This window comes from Tachypleus tridentatus, chromosome 12 (genome assembly GCF_004210375.1).
Source record: "Tachypleus tridentatus isolate NWPU-2018 chromosome 12, ASM421037v1, whole genome shotgun sequence".
Classification (NCBI taxonomy): Eukaryota; Metazoa; Arthropoda; class Merostomata; order Xiphosura; family Limulidae; genus Tachypleus; species Tachypleus tridentatus.
The window spans coordinates 12,765,971-12,787,142 of NC_134836.1; the positions used below are offsets into that span (position 1 = coordinate 12,765,971).

The 21,172-nt window shown below is 32.5% G+C and overlaps 1 protein-coding gene and 1 long non-coding RNA gene across 7 annotated transcripts in view; one reads left to right on the plus strand and one right to left on the minus strand.

Moving 5' to 3' along the window:
- The first annotated feature begins 6,906 nt into the window (after nt 1–6,906).
- Nucleotides 6,907–12,086, plus strand: LOC143234781 (uncharacterized). 5 transcript variants are annotated; one of them, XR_013018798.1, is made up of 4 exons: nt 6,907–7,465; nt 8,484–8,690; nt 8,820–8,967; nt 10,142–12,086. It is a non-coding gene; the product is annotated as an uncharacterized LOC143234781 (long non-coding RNA). The 5 variants fall into 5 exon arrangements; XR_013018801.1 differs by lacking the exon at nt 6,907–7,465 and adding an exon at nt 9,069–9,132 and having other exon boundaries at nt 8,344–8,690; XR_013018797.1 differs by lacking the exon at nt 6,907–7,465 and having other exon boundaries at nt 8,344–8,690.
- Nucleotides 12,087–18,144: 6,058 nt separating this feature from the next.
- Nucleotides 18,145–21,172, minus strand: part of LOC143234780 (major facilitator superfamily domain-containing protein 4A-like) — a 78,040-nt gene continuing 75,012 nt past the window's right edge. For both annotated transcript variants that reach the window (XM_076472398.1, XM_076472399.1), the window contains 2 exons: nt 19,166–19,283; nt 18,145–18,646 (listed from right to left, as the gene is read on the minus strand). In XM_076472398.1, coding sequence (XP_076328513.1) covers nt 18,450–18,646; nt 19,166–19,283 — 315 coding nt within the window. In that variant the 3' untranslated portion in view covers nt 18,145–18,449. The remainder of the gene's footprint in view (nt 18,647–19,165; nt 19,284–21,172) is intronic.

Sequence of the window (21,172 nt, forward strand, 5' to 3'; positions counted from 1 at the left end):
CTTGGGCTACTCTTTTACCAACGAATAGTGGGATTGACCAAAACATTATAACGCCCCCACGGCTGAAAGGGCGAGCATGTTTAGCGCGACGGGGATGCGAACCCGCGACCCTCAGATTACGAGTCGGACGCCTTAACACGCTTGGCCATGCCGGGTCCATTTTCAGATATTAATACAGAACTTTAAAACAAATAGAAAATTATGAAGGAGAAGTTTTTAATAACCAACTAACAAACGCATCACATTAAGACGAAGAAAGGGCTAAAAAAGTTAAAGTAAAGGAGAAAAAAAATAGAAAGTTGAAATGAAATTAATGAATCTTTATAAAAGTAATAACAAGTAGTGATGATAACAGTCACACATTTATATCTGTACTTCATTATTCAGGTAGTATAGAAGAATGTATGTTAGAGGAATTGAGCGACGATGTCTGGCTCGTACAACTAGGAAATGAGTCAGATGGTCAGTAAACCATTAATGTGTTTATGAGATCTTGCAAAAATTTGCCTTGAAGTTCATCAACTGGTTAATAAATTTTTAATCCGCTTGTATATTTAATTTAGTTATCTTCGTTTTGTATCAAAGCCAACTAGCGTCATGAACGTTATTCAAACATTTTATGTTCAGAAGGCTTGGAATGTGTTACAATTAAGGGAATTTTACAACATTCTATTGTACATGCGCATCAAGTGTGTTCCATGTAATTGATCAAGATAAAAACGCCAGAAATAAAAGAGGAACAGTTTTGAGTAGTAACATCCAATCCAAAACTGCTAAGACATCAAAAGCAGATAGCCCGATGTGACTTTGCTATAATGAAATACAATACACACATACTTATCAGTTTAACATTTTTTGTAGAATATTCTTTCCTCTCAGGTTTTCCCGGCATGGCCTAGCGCGTAAGGCGTGCGACTCGTAATCCGAGGGTCGCGGGTTCGCGCCCGCGTCGCGCTGAACATGCTCGCCCTCCCAGCCGTGGGGTGTATAAGTGACGGTCAATCTTCTTTCCTCTCAGGTTTTCCATTTTTTGTGTTGCTTACAATTTGACTTATGCTAGAGTCTAAACAGACTAGCTGAGGGAATTATATTAGTCATTGGTCACTTGATACAAAACGTCCAACCAAAAAAGTTTTAACAAACTTTATTTTAATCAGTTATATATTTTTTAAAAAGGGGCAATAGTATCAAGGTTATAGTATTTTGAAAAACTACACTTTGCATTCAGTTCTTTCTGAATTTTACAAGAAGAAAAGTTGCATAATAGTATTTCAACATTATTCCACGATACATTTTGCTTAATATCACAAATCATGAGGCTGGCTGTGGCACAACAAACTTAGTTGTGGCTAAAATAGAGATGAGGCTTCTTTTTTTTTAACTTAGTGTTCCTGCACCTTTTAAATAAATTTCGTCAAAGTTTAGGCAATATTAATATCATAAAAAAATTAAATTTGATGTTGTAAGGTTTTCGTTATTAGATTTTTTCGGGTTATATAAATTATTTATATATTATTGTGATCTTAAAGCCACACGACTATAACAAATTGATCAAATGTGTAATTTTCATATCAATTTAGTTAATAAATGATTGAAAATTTACTGTGCATTTTGATAGTAGTTGAAACTGTGTGAAATTTTAAAATATTATAAAGGTGTGAGCACCTTTTCTAATATAATAGGCCTACACTAAACATTATAAATATATTTTATAGAAATATAAGCACAATTCAGGGGATGCGACTTTTCTTTGCCTACACACACATACGTATAAACTGCCGTTAAGTTTCACATCATTATAAATATGTATTAGAAAACATGAACCCTATCTCTTCCCCAAAACGTTTTTTGTTATGCTGGTTAAGTAGAATTATAGGATACTCTCCAGGGTACGTTTCCGTTATATCCCCTGCAACTGTTACAATTACAGAGATGCCAACTATTTCAAATGACTGAGAGTAATGATTGTAGACAGAGCCCTTTATCATTTGCGGCTACTAGGCCTGACCAATGTCTCTAAGCTGTTTATTATTATATTATTATTATAACTATTATTTTTTATTACTGCTAGATTGCTCATTTATGACTGTGTTTTGTGTATTTAATAAATAAATTTTAAAAAAATTCTTTGGAAATTATGTCTTTTATTTAGTTCAGAGTAACAAACATACTGGTAAAACAACATTGAACATGCACAAACAGTAAGAAGAAAAGCCTTTGTGTAAGTGCTAGTTTATGTCATGTTTATGACACTTATTGTAATAGTTTTGCAGCTGTTGCAGCCTTTGCTTTCATAAGAATGTCTCTGGATGGTTGGGAGTTATAACAACTTTGTCCATTTGACTGCACACACATATTGTGTGTTATAATACTGCTCAAAACTGAGGTGCTCAAGTTTGGTCTCAACTCGCTTTTGTTTTTAGTCACTAAACTAAATATCCTTTCACTGTCATCATTAGAATGGAAGATTGCAAGAATTCCAAGCATAACCCTACACAGAATGTCATACTTCTGGTTGCCATTTCCATCCTTAACAGCTAAACCCAAAACTTGTCAACATTCAACTGAAGGACAGTTTCTGAGAAAGTATCAATTTGATAGTTCAAATATTGTCCTTCCAACTTGTCAATAGTGTCGTGCTCGTGTGTATTGACAAGGACAGAATACTGTCTGTGAAGAAGAGAAGAGAAATCTTTGCTGACTTTCAGTTTTGGATCAGCAACCTCTGTATGAATCAGAAGTTCATCATTTAGAGGGAAATGTTTCATCATGTAATTTGTAGCTGCAATATAGTATTTCTTGACACTGGTGTAGAAGCTGATCAGGTCCAGGTCCTTTTCATATTTAACAATGTATTCCTTGGCAGCATTTCCAATAGAAACTGCCTCATCAGATTTCTGTAAGGATTCATTGTTGTAGTCAAGTTCAGTGATGTTGCCTTCAAGATATTCTGGCTTGATGTATCTGACAAGTATATTTTTAACTTGTGTAATCAGAGTTCTATGCATAGTGTGTATGCAAGGTTCTTCTCTTTGCAATATCAAATTGGCTGGCTCAAATAGAGGAACTGCAGACTGAAGAAAAAGACAAAATAACAAGTTCATTTTGTTGTCCAAGAAAACTGTTAACTTATTTGACTTGCTCTGCACATAACTTTTTTTGGTTACTTCCTTGCTAGCTTTCGTTTTCTTCTCTTTTTTATTGATTTTCTATTCTTTAGTTCAAGGTCAGACTGGCAAAACATATATTGAGTTATATCAAATGTTTCTTTGCTTTTGGAGACTGTTGTCTTGTGTCGCTGTGTGGCTGGGAGGGTGTCTTGACTGTTAAAGTCTTGCTGCATGATTGAGCTGCACGTTTAGATCCTTTTTTAATCTAATTTTTCCTTTTCACAGTGAAAATACTTCTTCAATGGCTTCCACATGTACAATATTCTGTTGAGACACACCCCAAGTGACAGCCATCTTGTGTTAACAAGTTGTAGAATTTTTCTTGTTTATTTGTCATACAATCCTTGAAACTCTTTAATTTGTCCAGAAAATAGTAGATTTCTATCAATATATCAGAAACTGGGCAGGGCAGTTCTCTGAAAGCTTTCTGGACAGCAATATTCATGAGGTGATAGGCACAGCCCATGAAGTAAATGCTAGGCTGTCGTCTTGAGATGTGTCCCATCACATATTTACCTATACCAGGCATAACTGAGGCATTGTCTGAAGAAAAACTAAGACAGTTTTCCCATGGAATGTTCCTCTTTGTCAGTTCGTGGTCCAAAAGCTTGAAAATATTTTCTCCCGTTGAAGCTTCTTTCCATTCCACCATTGCCAAAAGAGAACAAACAGTTTTTCCAAGCAAAGGGTCAAGATATCGTACAACCACGATACAGTTTTGTGACATCTATGTCTGTGGATCCATCTGTGGCTAAACTGTAAACACTGTTAGTAAGTATGCTTGAAATCATTTTGTCATCTTCACAACCCAACATTTGTACAATGACTGTAGTTTTGGTTCTAGCACAGCCATACGTTTTCGCTATATCAGAGTCTGGAAACATTTATCTGAGTAGATGTCCTGCATGATCGGCTACAGCTAGGGATAAATGATGAGCAATGACGAATTACGTGAACATCGCTTCTGCATTTATGGTTTCATATTCTGAATTCTTACTCATAAATGTCGTTATCTGCATCGTTTTTGTCTTCACTTCACCCTTTTGTTGGTGAGATGCTGATTTTGTATGTCTGGAACAATCGTTTATCCCGCCATGCGCCACAGAAAAATCGATGTGACAAACTGTACAAATCGCATGACTGTCACTGACTTTTGATGCAAAGACTGGATATTTTGCACTATACTCTTTACTAAATTTTTGATTCACAGTTTTAGTCCTTTTAGATTTGCCAGAAACAAGACAATATGGTGAACGATCGCATTGATGTTTCTATGCCACTTAGAAAACGAGAAATACCCATCTACGCGAGCGCTGATTGGCTGAAAGCACTGATGACGTAACTATGGATTCCCCCACGTACCCAGTATGGAGAAGCACCGCACTCAAACTATTGGTAGACGTCGGAGATACATTTTTTTTTTTCAAGCACAAACATGATTATTGCAAGTAACCATTTGGACTATGTCTTTTATTTATTATCAAAATGTATTTGTATCTCACTAAAAAAATTCTTTTCACCCCTTTCAAGCCCTATGGGAACAATTTATCACTTTGTTGTATCGGCCTATATAATACCTAATAATTTGGGAGTTGCAACAGGTCGTAATATTTGTTTGTATGAGCGTATAGTCGTAATGTATACACCAAAATCGTAATGATTACGCTCAAATCGTAATAGTTGGAATCTCTGCAATTAAACTTAATGTTTAAGAATCAATTATATTAGGTTTTTTTTTATTACTGCTTTGTCTTCACACTAAAGTATATCGTAAAACAAATTAAAGACATTGTTTTATTAAATGAATATAATATTAAAAATATTTTATCCCAATTTACAGCTTTTACAGTGAGATGAATTTTTAGAACAGGTACAACGTTCCGATCACTGGTGCGATCATTATCAAGTACACGTTTTTTACAGTAAAGAAGGTTTTAGTATTTAAATCAAACACTGATTTTCCAACACATACATAATCTACGTAAAGATATTCATTTCACAATGAAAAATGAAAACAACTACACTATAAAGTTTTTAACGGTTAACAAGGTTCTTCCAAGGTTTTACCACTAAAATTGATAGAAAAAAAAAAACATACAATGGAAACAGGTTTTCTAATCATGTATTTCACTAAAAAGCTTATTAAATTTAGCATACACAATATACACCAAGGAAAACATCGATAAAGAAGTTACACACTTAAATGCATGTTTCAATAACGTTAACCATTTCCATACTGAAGTAGTTATAGAAACTAAAATATACTGACAAGAGGCGTTTAACAAACAAACAAATTCAAACACTCTACAAAACAAAAGAAAACCTAATTATTTGTACTATCTGATACGTAGAAAATATTAGCGTACCAGAAATTTCGAAAAGACTAGCACATAAATATAACCTTAACGTAACACCTGGATTCATTTTTACTCCTGAAATATTGCTTATCATTTAGCTTTACATAAATTATTTATAAAATTCACGCGTATTGATATTTGAATAAATAACTACAATCAATTCTAAAACTTACAAACATCGTGCGATTTTGAATGTTGATTCAAATAGTAAAACGTTCTTTACTGTAAAAAATTGTGTACATGATAATGATCGTACCAGTTGTAAAACGTCGTACCTGTTTTAAAAACTAATTTTACTAATTGTAAATTGTAATAAATATACTTTGTCGGCACGTAAACCTAAATCGAAACTAGTAATCTAAAACCTAGATTACCGTCTCTTAGTGTTTTAAGGATTAACTTGTTTATTTAACTTAGATCCACCCCATTTCAGTGGCAAAGCGATATGTCTACCGACTTACAACGCTAGAAATCGCTTAACTATAAACAAACAAACTTAAATCCATACCATATCAGGATAAATAAATTGTATTGTTAACATTATATATACATCAAAGACTAGTTATTGTCCATTCTAATAAAGTTCTATATTATTAAAGGTAAGTTTTACTACTTAAGTGAGCAAACAAAGTAGTAATAAAAAACTAATATGATTGAATTTTAAACATTACACTTAACAGAAACAGTTGCGGGGGTTATAAAACCAGAATATAACTAATGTTTTTTTTGTTGTTAAATAACGAACATTTAGATTAAAATTTACAATCTAAATAAAAAATATATAAAAGTTTTATTCTTAAAACCCAAGTTTGTAAAATAAATTATCTCAGATCATGTGATTAATGAAAATAAGAAACATTAAGAAACAGTATTACCTGAAAAAAAGACACAGATAATACGTCAGATTCAGATATTTTATGCAGAACGATAAATAATAACGACATAAAATTTCACTCAGCAAACACACTACGTAGTGGTTTGGTACTATTTCGATAACATGTTATGAAGTCACATTATTACCACATAATAACATAATGTTTCAAGGCCCGGCATGGCCAGGTGCGTTAAGGTGTTCGACGACTCGTAATCTGAGGGTGGCGGGTTCGAATCCCCGTCGCACTAAACATGCTCGCCCTTTCAGCCATGGGGGCGTTGTAATGTTACAATCAATCCCACTACTCGTTGGTAAAAGAGTAGCCCAAGAGTTGGCTGTGGATGATGATGACTAGCTGCCTTCCCTCTCGTCTTACACTGCGAAAATAGGGACGGCTAGCGCAGATAGCCCTCAGTGTAGCTTTGCGCGAAATTCAAACCAATTATGTTTTAGCTACGTGGACAGAACGTAACTTTACAACATGTAGTGCTATTATATGTAGTAACTTAACACTCCTACGAAAAGTGGGGCTTAATAGGCCCCAGAGCAACTTGAAAGGTTATTAATATTAGGCTAATAATTTTGTATTTAAATGAAATTGCCATTTAAATCCATTAATGAATGGATTAACGAGATTCTCACTGTCCCTATTTACTATCTAGCGAAACCACAGCCAGGGGAACGGGCTTGGAGAAATCAGGACTAGAAACGTCTTTTCGTAGGAGTGTTAAGAATATTACACTGCGTACGAAAAGAAAAAGAATTATGTCACCTGGGAGTGTAGCTACACATAGTATTTTGTTTTGTATTTGAATATTAGTTTCATATATTTAATGTCACATTGAAAAACTATTATAAATCGAGTAAAATATTATTTCCCATTAAAATTATCAAAGTGAAATTAATTTCAGTTTATTTTGTGTAATTTGATATACTTGTAATTTAGATAAGTGTGAAACTTCAGGAATGACACGTATAGCTTAATTACCCCAAGTTTGAATAAGATCTTAATTGTCCAGCATTCATGAATCTTTTAAATCTCCAAAATACTTCCTCATGTAAAGGTATGTATTGCCAAGATATGCTGTCCACAGTTTATACAAAGCTTAAAATCAGTAACTAATAAATAAACATGGAGCATGAAAGTGTTCTCCACGGTGTCAGAGGGAATAAGCCTTTTAATGTTTTATAGCTAACGATGGTGTTTATGTTGAATATTCAATATTGATATTGATTTATTAGAAATACTTGTTTTGATTCTTTATTTGTTTTTGAATACGTCGGTTACATAACAGCAGAACAGCTTAATTCAGAAGTTTTACGACATCGAATTGTGGTCAAAATTAAAATTACCAAGTAGAGTTTCACCTGATTCTTACATTACGTTTATGTATTAAACCTAATACTTCGACTTCAAATAGGCCTACTATTACTTGAAACTGAATAATTGTGTTTTCACAGTAAACAACATTTACATAGCTTTTTAGTAATACTAATGATATGGTATTGATCTTTCATGTGATTGTTTATTTTTACATTTCAGAGTTTTAATCTGTGGCACAGCTTATAGCCACACTAGTTAGCGATAATGAAGGAAGAAAAGCAGCATCAGTGACTGAGTAAAATACCAAAGTTAACACAAACAGACCTTTATACCCGCAAAAAACCTTATTGAACTAATAAAAGAAAAATATTTCAAAGCTTTACAATACCAAAATAAATCAACAAACATCAGTATAAAATGATTATTGCTTTATGGTGTTATGTTTACTGTTTAAGTACTTATATACAGTTGCTCCACATTCAGATTGCTGTGCTGAATAAAATAAACTTCTATATAATTGTTGAGAAATTTATATGCAAAACGGCTCGTTTGGGTTGAGAAAATATTTTACATAGAAGAGCAATTAAAGGTGGAAGTTTGTTCGCTCTTCTCAGCAACTTGTTAGATTTAGAAGCCAGCTCAAGTTTTGATGGCCTGGAGTGACCAAGTTACTGTTTAAAGACTACACTGCTTTTACTTGCACACAGTGTTATGTTAATTGGGCAGTTACTATTCCTTATTCTACATTCTTTGTTTAGGTTAACAGTTACAAGCTCTAAGGAGGCTGAAGAAAATCATTGCCAATAATAATAATAAAAACCCCACAGAACTTCTTCAATAATTTGCAATTAAAGGGGGAATGGTTTCACAACTCTAGGCACGTTGGAGGAACTGAAAAATGCATGAGAAGACCAGGACTAAATTTATACCAATCTATCAGAAAACCAAGTCCATTGAAACAAGTAGTAAGTCATATAATGAATAGTTTTTTTCATCGATACTTATTATATAAATAGTTTATACATATAAAATGTATGCTAATTTGTGGATATAATCAAGTGCCCATCTGTCAAATTAAGTAACATGTTTTTCAGGTTGTTGCCCTGAGTGCCTTAATTGGGGAGGGGGAAATAACTTTTGGGGATTCTGTAGGAAGAATGTTTAAGAAGTTGGAGACTTTCTGGCTTTAACATGAAGGGTATGGAGAACAAGCAAAGATATCATTGTACAGAATGATTGTCAGTATGTATATCTGGATATTTTCCATTTTAATTATTATTTTAGAGTAAACATGGTTACAAACTAATTGTGTAATTACTAAAAAAATTATCCATTATACATAGGTTTGTAAAAATAAGCCCAGCCAGTAGACCGACTGCACAATGAAAGCAGTAGTATTCAGAAAAGGTAACTTAGATAACAATGAACAAGACTATTTATAAGGTATCAGTGACATACAAAGCTTGTACTTGGAGATGTACTTTAATACCTCATTCTTGACTTCATTACCAAATTTATAAGTCCTATTATTTTCTTAAATTTAATAGTTTTCAAGCAAAAATCTTATTTTCTCTACATCTGACAGTGTTATTGTAAATTGCAATAATGAACACTTTAGTGGTTCAGTAGAAGCATGTAGACAAATTCACTCTGAATGCCAGAAGGCTGAGATTGAGTTGTGAGTAGAAAAACTCACATGCATTGAGCAAGTGTGGTGGATACTGTCCTAGTAAATATGTTAACAGATAAAGTGATGCAGTCCTATTGATCAAAACTGTTAACTAATATACACAATAAAATATAGTATTTAAAACATACAGAATATAATATAGTCAAATTTGAAAGGCAATCAAGACAAAATAAAGAATGAATTAAATCACTGCTAATTCATGTATCAACTTTGTCTGAACTTCATACTGCATGAAACAAAATATTAATTTTTTGGCATAAACTTAGGTGCAACTTTATTTGTAAAGTGGGTGTTTATAATTAATAACTTAACGTTATTTTGGTATATATAATATTATAGTCCTTGGCAAAAAGATGAAAATATAAATCTTATCAGACCTTTTGATTTGTTATTTTATTCATAACTGCACTGGTCAGATTGTTTTTGACTTACAAACACAAGGTGTTTCGAACTATAGCAGGGCACCCACACCAACTTCCAGATCAATATAGCCTGATTCAGGTGAACAGAGACTATATGAGAATTATGTAGATGAAGAAAAATGTATAATTTTTTAATGCATGTGAATAGGTTAAAGATTATTCATAAACCTAATCTGTATAAATGTTTAAATGACAAAATAAGGTTTTTTTGGCTCACAAAGAAGTGAGAATCTGAATTATGTTATAGTTACTGTAATGATGACAATGTTTTGATTTAGTTTAACTTCATATGACACAATTACAGGAAAAGAAAAGACAAAGCTGCCATAGTTGAAGTAGAGGGTTTCAGGGTAGCAGTTGTGTATGTTAAAGAATTAGTTATCAAGGATACTTTTACTGGGTGGAAGACACCTATAGTTTTAAGGCATCACTTCCCATAGCAATGTTAGATGAGGAAGTTATTCATATGTAGGATGGGGCACAACATACTTCCACAACATTGCATAGGAGGAAAGCCAATGTTATTTTTACTAACTTAATTGATATTCAGCAGAAAGCAAACCACAATTATACAAAGTTGTACTCAAATGGAGTAGAAAAGATAAAACTCATAACATGAATAACAGGATTGGTGTAAATCTAGAAAACTTTAGACCCTGGCATACCAACATTTGTCTCATTCGAGCCACATCTGTTGTGATTATCATGTACATTCATTTGAGCAATGCACTAAATGGAAAGCATATAATGTATATGATTGGGAGATTAATAATGACAGTTTAGTGTTTTGATTCTTCCATCATGAGGTTTTGAATGCCAAAATTCCAAAAGTGATAAATATGATAAGAAGAAAATAATGGAAGGAAGCTGATGACAAAAGGAAGAAAAAAGGCATTATTTGATTGTTGCTTTAATATCTGCAGTTTGCTACATTATAATTAGTTGTTTTGTTCTATTATTTTATTTTTGTTTATTATTAAGAAAGTGTTAGTGTAATGAAATAAAATGCATCTTGAATCCTAGAAGATATTGAAACCTTAATATTTATTATCTTAGTAACAGTGGTTTTATGAAGAAGTAATATGATAAAGCAAATATGATCATTTGATCAAATAATTTTGTGATATGTAAAAATATAACAATACAGATTATGAACTGTTGTTTAACAAAGTAATTTTATGATGAACAGTTGTTTTGTGAACATGTCTGTGAAATATAATCCAGTATTATGATATGATTATTGATAAATGTTGTATATAAGGATAAATGAAAACCATATGAGTATATAATGACTCATGTAACTGAGAAATACATGAGTTGTATATTTATGGATTACATAATGTGATTCCATAATTTCATGATATTCAAAAATGTATCATGAAGAAGAGTTGAGAACATCTAATGAACTCATACAAGGAGTTACAAAAAAAGAGATATGTGTCATGTATAAAGTAAGATGCTTTCCAGGTGGTTTTGAGAGTCAATTGTTTACATTATTAATAGACTGGTGCCCCAGCAGATGACAGAGCTATGAGGAAGTTTATATTAACTTCATTAGAGGCTGGACAGAACTTCCATGAAAGGAATTAACTAGAAAACCAACTATTCTGGGTGGAACTTTGATCTCAAAATTACAAAAAGAAATACAAATCAGCTGCCAATTTACTGTCTTAGTTTTGTTTTAGTTCTAAGAATTATGATGAATCAACAAAATTCAAATTCAAAATTAAGTGACAGATCTACTTGACAGTTAGATGTGTACATTATTTGAATAATTATAAGAATATTAAAGAAATCCATATAAAAACCCATGTCAGACTTATGTCTTATATCGAGAAGCCAAATAACCTGTTGCTGACTGAAGAAAAACTTTTGCTGTCTCATCCAACTATGTTCAAACCTATAAAAACATTCAAGATGTCTAGTATTTCCTCCTTAATCTCCATGCAGCTGTTGATATATCTCTCAGAGTTGAATAATGTAGGTAGAAATTAAATCTACAGTATTTAATGTTAAAGAATTAATGACATTTATGTCTGAGCAGTTTACAGTCAATATGTTAATTTATAACTTACTGATAGTATTAAGTAAGTCAATGAATATTTAGAAGGTTTAATTGAAATACAGTTATCTACTGAGATTGAACAATTTAATGGTTTTGACAATGAAATGTTTCATGATACCTTTGGTAACCTTGATGTAGCTGAGTATCTTAACATATTGCATTAAAGTACTGCTTGTATTTTGAATCTGTCTTAAGTCAGTTCTTCATTATAACTGGAAACTTCCTGCAGTTAGTGACTTTTGTACTCCATTTGTGACTGTAAGTCTGGATTTCTAAATACATCTATTGTTAAATGGATTAAGTCAAACTCCAAATGATTAACCACATTTGTATAAGCACTGTGAGAACTTTGGGTTTCTTAGAGGCATTTTATTTATATACACAATGAACAAGATTGGGCTAAGTTCTTCTCTTTCTGGGGCTCCTATCTTTAAAGGGAAAGATATCCAGTAAGTTGCTTTCCACATTTACTCTAGTGCTTCTACCCTCCATGAAGTTTGATAACAAGCATATAATTTCATCTGGAAGTTCCATTTTGGACAATTTATATCTAAGACCATTGTACCAAATTTTGTGGAATCAAAATCAAGGAAACATTCTGTAGTGCAGTGGTTTTTATTGAAGCTGTTTATTATTACCCCTGTTAATTTAATTAAGTGATAAGGTATTTTCTAAATCTATTTTGAAAGTTAATTCTAGATAAGTAAACTATCTGTTGTTTAGTATTTTTTTCCAGAACATTTTCTATACAGCTGATTACACTGATAGGTTGTAGTTTTTGAGATGTATGGTGGTTCACCCTCCTTTTGGACTATAAGAATATCAGTTTTTACCAGGTAGTTGGTATATAGTCCTGATTTTAATGTATAGATTAAGTAGTACTGCTAGTTGCTTGAACAATATCAAAGGTCCCTTTTTTCTTAGTATATTTTGTATTGTGTCCCATCCTGGTGCTACATTTTTGAGTGCTTTTATGTTGCATATGACTTTTGCAGATGTGGTTGGTTTTGTTATGTGGTTGTACTCACCTTCATTTTTGGCTTTACTGTGTTTCAGTTGAAATTGGGTTTGCATAGATGGCTGTTTGTTTGAAGTTCAGCCCAAAGATACACAATGGACTGTCTGCTCTGCCCACCATGGATATCAAAACATGTTTTTAGCTCAGCAAGTCTCAAGATGTACTTGTGCTACTGGCTATAAATTTTTTAAATAATTATTTATTATGTTAAGAAACTAATTACTCAAGCATGGCTTGTCAGGTGCTTTAAAAAATTTTTTTGTAGCTGTTTGTAAAAGCACTTGCTTTCTGTTTACTTGTGTATACAATTTTATTATTGTGTTTGAGTACTGGATATCATCGTGGGTTTGTCCTGTCATCTTAGTACCCTTTTGACATGTGTTCCAAATTCTTCAGGACCTGTTTTCGTGTTTAATTATGAACAGTATTGTGAGTTTAATTGTTTTATTCCATTTATGATTTCGGTTTTTAGTGTATTGATCTTAGTTTTGTTTGTTGAGCAATTATTATTGTGTATTCTTGTCTTAGTTTTCTGCATTCTTGTATTTTGTCTATTAGTAGCCTCTATGGTTTCCACATGAAACTCTGATATTGTGAGCAGTAGCAGTCTATTTCTTGTTTGGTCTTTGCTTTTTGGAAAAGTTCGTTTTGAAGAAGTACATTTAATTCTTCTTGATACTTTAACTAGTTAGCTATTTTATAGTTGAATTTTTCTCAGAATTTAGGTGTGAAAGACCTAAATGGTTGATATCTATGCTTTCACTCACATTGAATGACATAGATATAACTGATCTGATACGTCACTGGTATGATGACAATTACTATTGTGTTGATTTTGTATCTTCCATAAAATCCAGAAAACGTCTGCTATTTGTATTTGTTACTTTACAGCCAAAACTGATGTTTTAATATTACTTAGTAGTTGTATATCAAGCAATGAGAATGGAAAATTGTAAATTCCTGCCACTGATGTTGGATTATTGTACTGTAGGACATCGCACACTATATTTTCATTTACAGAGTTAAAATGTATCGTATTTAGTTTTTTTTGTTTTTTTTTATGTAATGGCATGATGTCTCGTTTAGGTGATTCTTTATTAGGCTTCCGAACTACCATATTGAAAATTTTCTGTTTATAAATAATAGTTTCGGTAATTAATATTATATCAGCTAAATTGTGATTTGCAACGTCTTTGATCTCGTGGAGAACTGAATTTATTCAGCCTGTTCATATGCATTTCAAGATCTTAGTTAAAAAAATAAATAAAATGGTTAATTACTATAAAGAGGCAGTTATGGGATTTCTAACGTGACGCTGAAATTCAGATTAGGTTTCTGAACATACAGTTCTCTGAAATAGAACATTTTATAACACACGTTACATTATAATCAAAAGATTCTTACACCTTCAATAGTTCCAGCTTTTTTTTTTTTCTTTCCTTTTCTAACGTTTAAATTTACTAATTCAAGATATACATTTGTATACATTAAATAATATTTTATGTTACAGGATACAATATCTATAGTATTTTGTGTTCGGTATTAAGGAACGTGTTCGATAAGAACGTCGCCTGACTAGACACCATATTTAAATATATTCAAAATACGTTAAATACGCCTGCTCAGCAACGTATGGTTAAAAGGTTCTGACACAGAGACAGAGTATTTACATGAAACACTAAACTTTGTGCTCACAAAAGCCTACAATATTCTTTATAGGACTACTTTAACCTTTTTACACACATACTCAAATATCCCTTGGTTATCCGAGAGACTCTGAAAATTCGCGTAACTGCTGTGTGAAAAATAAAAACAACAACGATAAACAACTTAAATGTGTACATCATATATGATAGACAAAATCAGAAGTACCTTTCACCTTTAAGTAAAATAAATAATTGTTGGATATACAAGACTTTATATTTATTGTTTAGTTTATTTTGTGATTTAATATTTAATGATGATTTTCATAAAGAGTGCTGAAAGTAATTATTTTAAAGACAATAGTAAAAATAAATTTCGTTACGTAATTTGATAAGTCATACGCTGTTGTATGTTAGTGGAAGAAAACGTGAAGTTAACCGATGTATGAGTGATTTGTCTTAACGGGAGATTTTTAAAGTGTTTTACACTTGTAAAACAGAGGTAGGACAACTAATTTGCCTTGTCAGTTGAGTTTTAAAGTGACCGAACCAGCTTGTGTAGACTTTTGATAATTAATTGAAACTCTGAATACAACTGTTGTAACGAACAAAAGTGAGGTAAGAAATGTTATGTTAGCGAAAATGGAGATAGACTGTGTGATTGTTAGCTTACTGTAATACGCGATATTTTAAAATGCGTTTCACAGTTAAGAGAACTAAGAATAATATTTTTTCTTGTCTAAGGTGTTCTAAATGAACTGAATCTGCCTGTGCGGACGTTTGACGAGAAAAAATAATTTATTAGTTTAAATATAACCGTGACATCCTATGAGGCAAGGAGCAGTGTGTTTTTCTTATAGTAAAGTACTGAAGGTTGGGTTTGCTTTTAATTTTGCACAAAGCTACAAGAGGGTTATCTGTGCTAGCCGTCGCTAATTTAGCAATGTAAGACTAGAGGGAAGGCAGCTAGTCATCACCACCCACCGCCAACTCTTGGGCTTCTCTTTTACCAACGGGTTGACTATAACATTATAACGCCCCCACGGCTGGAAGGGCAAGCATGTTTGGTGTGACGGGGATTCTAACCCACGACCCTCAGATTACGAATCGAGAGCCTTAATCACCTGGCCATGCTGGGCCCTCCCACTAAAGGAAATTGAACCTTTGGTTTTAACATTGTAAATCTGGACACTTACCGCTGCCCCAGCGGAAGGGACAGAGTATTTGTAGATACGTTTGACTTGTTTTAAATATTTCATTCTAAGTAAGCGGATTGCATGCTGTCCGTTTATTGTTTACGCCAACAAGTTACAAACACCTACTGCAGAAGAGTCCAAGTCCACTTATATTTAAAACCCTAACAGTAATATTATTAAAATGGCCACTTAGTACTTAGCATTGCATATTTTTTTTAAATATGCATTTAAAAGTATCGGGAAAAGGGTTTCTTTTATGCGTATTAAAATAAACTTATTTGTGTATATTACCTTATTATTGCAATGGACTGTAGTGTGAACGCAGGACTTTGTTTAAATCTATAAATCAGCCACTTATGTGTATTTATATAAAATGGAAGTTATCAGACTCTACTATGAACAGTATCTTAAAGGGGAAATATGAAATTTTATTTACGGACCCTAACTAAATAAATATAGCATTATGCAATTATGGGAAAGGTCACCAGAAAAATTATATGTAAAAAACCTCAAACACAACATAATTAGAGGGAAGCCCGTGAAAACATCTTTCACTGTAAACTCGACCAAACTAAAATACCAAGCAGAAGTTTTAAACAATAAAAATACCAAAACTATTTTTAAAGGAAAACAACTTAAACGTGAATCTGAATAGTCTGATATAGCAATAAAAATAAAGAGCAAAATCTACTGTCAGAGGGCCAATAAAATCGCACTTAAAAATCCGATACAGCGAATGACGATAACTTTTCTCCAGTATCTTCTCAACGTCATCAATAAGATACAGGCCAAACAGTGCAAAATTCACTCATAGCATTCAGAGTACTCAGATCACAGTAATCTGCGTTCATTCATAAACAAGTTAAACTACAAACCTCATCTGAGAGCTTCCTTCATAGAACGTTAAAATACTTTGACCATAATCTGAATAAAAACGAGCTCGAAGCGAAATAGACCGCTACCACATGATCTAAATAGCCGTATTTCTCCTCAATAAATACCAACGATAAGTATAAAAACAAGCCATCTACAGCTTGCATGTAATAATACCATTAGAATAAAATATCACGAGTGTATTAAAAAGATTTTTATATGTACACTACACTCCTAGTGGCTTAAACTAGTAAAACGTGTGTAATTATTGATGGGACTGTTTGTGAATGTGCAGAACCTTTGCTCATACCTAATATAAGTGAAATGATAACAACACACTAAATGTTAACGGTGTACATACATGGACATGGCCCAAGAAAAGGGGTAAGAGAGAGTACTCAGGTGTAATTTTGGGTACAAATACTGACCATCATGCAGTAATAACATCAGCATTTTCCCTAATATTAAAAAAAAAGTGGAAACATTAATAATTTACTGTCCAAGAGGGGGTTATCGTTGTATCTGACCCCACCCCCAAGTCATAAACAAACCAAAAACTCGTACAGATCTTTGGTTCGTTCAGGTAACCTTTAAAAATATTTTGAATAAAATAAAGAATTTAAAAAGATAATATATGTAACTCTATTTTCATTTAAAACTTTATTGCTTTCCAAAAAAGTGTCGAGTTGTTTTCTGGTTCTTATATTGAAAAGCGGACTCCAGTGCTATGAGAAACTGGTAAATTTAAGTACATTTTGGTATAGTATTCAAGGTTTATATATACCAGGCGGACTCAAGGTGGATTCAAGGGCTCAAAGAACCCACTACAAAATTTTAGGTGCATAAAAATTATAAACATTTAAAAACAACAACTGACAAACAACGAAAAAAAAAAGGATATTAGTACTGAAATTTTGTGTGCAGAACTTAATATCACATCGAATACCAGAAATTTGAACCTCAGATATTGAACATATGTATGTATGTATATCAAACCCAGAAATAATCATTAAATCAACGTCCTAAATATAACTGTGTTTCATAATTTAATTTTTTATTTCCCTTTCGATTGCATTTATACCATACAGTAAATTAGTAATTTTAATAGATTTTTAGGAAGTAAAACAACTGAGATTAAATAACTTGAAAAGAGCACTAACTTCTTGATTCAAGAAACACGAGAATTAGTTCTAATGTTACCATATCATGCATAACTTTGCGATATTTTTAATACTTGGTAAGATTTGCTAGGCATAAAAGTATAGCTGAACAGAAACATATTTACCAAAATTAGACATGATGTAAATCACAAAATTCAGAAACCTACACAGTGTTCTTCTGGCGACATCTGCTGTAACTTTGTTGGAACAAAACTAGAAGGAACTTGTTTTGTTCATTTAAAATATTGACATGCAGATGACGATGTACAGTATTGAACTAACTAACGGTTTGAAACTCGGTTGGGTTAGAACACCGTAATATACTACCTATAATATGGAGAAAACCTACCAGTTATTAACAAATGCATCATTTTATTGAATGAAATTACGATACCTTTCCAGTCGTACAGTACATAACAAAAAGCGTCATGCTGTCATGGTTTTTGTTGTTATTTTTAACTTCTAGCGACTGCGTTGAGAGACGCTGGTGTTGTGGCCAAATCTTTGTGAAACAGTCTTTTTAGATTGTAATTCGGGAAATCCAGTGGACAGTAAAGGAAACGTTCATGAGAAAAAAGTACTATTGACAAACTGATAAACATTTTTGAAAGCAAAAATAGCTTAAAGAACCTCAAGAAAAAGTAAGAAACAATGGTTTTAACGTTTATCTCTCGTTGGGTCAGTCTCTGTGAAAGTAGTGTCGTCGTACTGGTCTCCAAGGCTGCTTTCTGATAGCTCTGACCTCATACGTGAATAGTAGCGCACATGCTTCCTCATCAACCCCGAGTCCTCTCTCTCAGCTGAACCCTTGCGAGGAATACATGAACTAAGGAATCCAATCAGCCCGGTTGAGGCTTTACAGAGGAGAAAACGACATTAGTTAGATGTTAAGCCATTAAAATTACTATTATAAAAATAAATTTGAACTTGATTTAATCAATGAAACAACAGCTGAAAAACTTTTAGTCTGTAGCTGCAAGTTATAAGAAAAAATAAAATCAAATTACAGAATACAAAGTACAAATTACTTGTCAAGATACAAGTAATATACGAACCACACCCTTAGGGCCACATTAATAAAGAACCTTCCAGTAATATATTACCGCGCTACTATACGTGAGATTTTCATTTAAACTGTCATACACATTCTTTATTAGAATGGATATGTCAATATGAGCATCTACCAATACGTTGAAAACATACCTTTTCCAAAAGTGATTATTAATATTAATAATTTATGTAAACGAAGCCCTTTATTTTTCTTAAACGCTAACAATTGTGTTGCCTAAGCAAAATATATCAAAAGCGCTTTATAAACAATTGTGATTTTACAATAAAAGTTACTTATCATAGTTACTTTTTATACTCAATACCTGAAACGCGTATGATACTGTGGCCAGCCAACCACAACGCTACATACACGATTACTGATAGAAAGCATAACACTAGTCCTGTAACGACGAAGCTAAAAGGGCCAGCTCTGTCAAATTCCTGTTAGCAGAGAAGAAAAAAGTTAGTCAAAATATTTTACCATAACACTAGCTTGAAGCTCTTTTTTAAATATAATATACAAAAGTAAGTCACTGATTTAAGAATAAAATACATTAGTAGAGAACAGTTTTAGTTCATGAAAGTTTTCCAGGGCATGTATCATGAAGGATTTTCTAAATTCTGTAACGCAAAATGAAATCTTGAAGTTTAAAACATTAAGAGTTAGATGTTTAATAATATCCCATCATTATATAATTTTTATATATTTATTTTGTTAATCCCTGTGAAAATCTGGATTTATTTAAACTGAAATCTTTGCCTGCCATTAAATGACACTTTACTAAAATTGTTTTAAAAGTAAAAGTGATAAGAAATTACTGCCGATAGTAAACCAATAAACTCTGGTTTTAAAACTTAACAATAGTTTATAATTAAATGAATGTTAAAAATAATATAGATTAAACTTTGGTTAAATATAAGTTTAGTGGGCTATATTCCATATTGGATTCCTGAACATAAAATCAAAATTTTACCTTTCTTTTCGTTTCTTTAACAAATAGCAAAATCAACAATTAAAGCAAAGTTCTACTCAATTTTTTTAAATGTAAATACATTTCTTATATTCATTAGACACGATACTGTGGAAATCTTGACTATAGCTAATCTAATAATCTAAGCCAATTGGGTCCACCATATTTATTCCTCTTGTTGGTAATTCTTACTATGTCAGGTTCTTTGGCTCTTCTCCCCTGCCCTGAAATTGCAGGGTATACAGGAATACCTCGCACAGTGCCGTTAAGCGTTGGAAAGAAATTACCACATTGATTGAACCAGCACTGAACGGGGAATAGTTTCAATAGGAAAAATAATGATACATGGATGTTGTAAGGAATTTCTTCATAGTAGAAATAAAGCATGATTAGTTAGAAAAAAATAAACACAAATAGTTATGATGTAAAATAAAAACAAAATTAACTGATAAACTTTATTTTGAAAAATTGAGACAATGAAAATTTTATTTTGAAAAAATGAAAACTAAAAATTTACTGATTAAAGAAAAATCTGTCTAATCTGAGTTGCACCACTTTCTTTTTCTTCTTTTCTTCGTGGAGTTCTCGGTAACATCGAAGGACATTTTCTAACGCTTGTCGGGCATTAATTCAGCGCTCTATGTCTGGATCATGATTTGTAATTAAGTTTTTTAAGTTCCTGTAAGGAAAATTCTTTTTCCCGCTCTTCACCAGCACCTTCTTTACACTGTGTACTTTATTCTTCTTCTTCATATGTCTGATCTTGATCTAAATTAAGGAGCGTATCATTGTCAAGAGCTTGAGAATGTGCGTCAATGCACTCTCGAACATTAACCATTTCCAAAGACTCGAAGCCAAGATTGTGTCCAATTTTGACGACGTCTTCGGAAATATCCCTAGTTTCGGACTCAAAGTCGCAGGAATCGCTTGCACAATGAAGCAAAACGTACTTCCCAATTTCGAGCCACGCTTCGTTGATGTTTTTGATAGCATTTCTGATGTTGCAATTTTTTCAGAATTCAGTCAAAGATAGTGCAGCTTCTTTGGTTGTAGCCTTTATTACTTGACAAAAAGTTCGCCTCAAATAGTAAGCTTTGAACTTTGCAATGACACCTTGATCCATTGGTTGCATTAGAGATGTTGTATTGGGTGGAAGAAAATGATTTTTGACATTTTCATCAAATTCACAAAGTCCCGTTGGATGGCCTAGTGCATTATCCAATAACAACAAAGTGTTAAAGTTCAAGTTGTTTTCTTTGCATTCACGTTCAACTGCAGGACAAAAATAACTTTTTAACCAATCTTCAAACAATGTTTTCGTGACCCATGCTTTTTTATTTGGTCTCCAAACAACTGGGA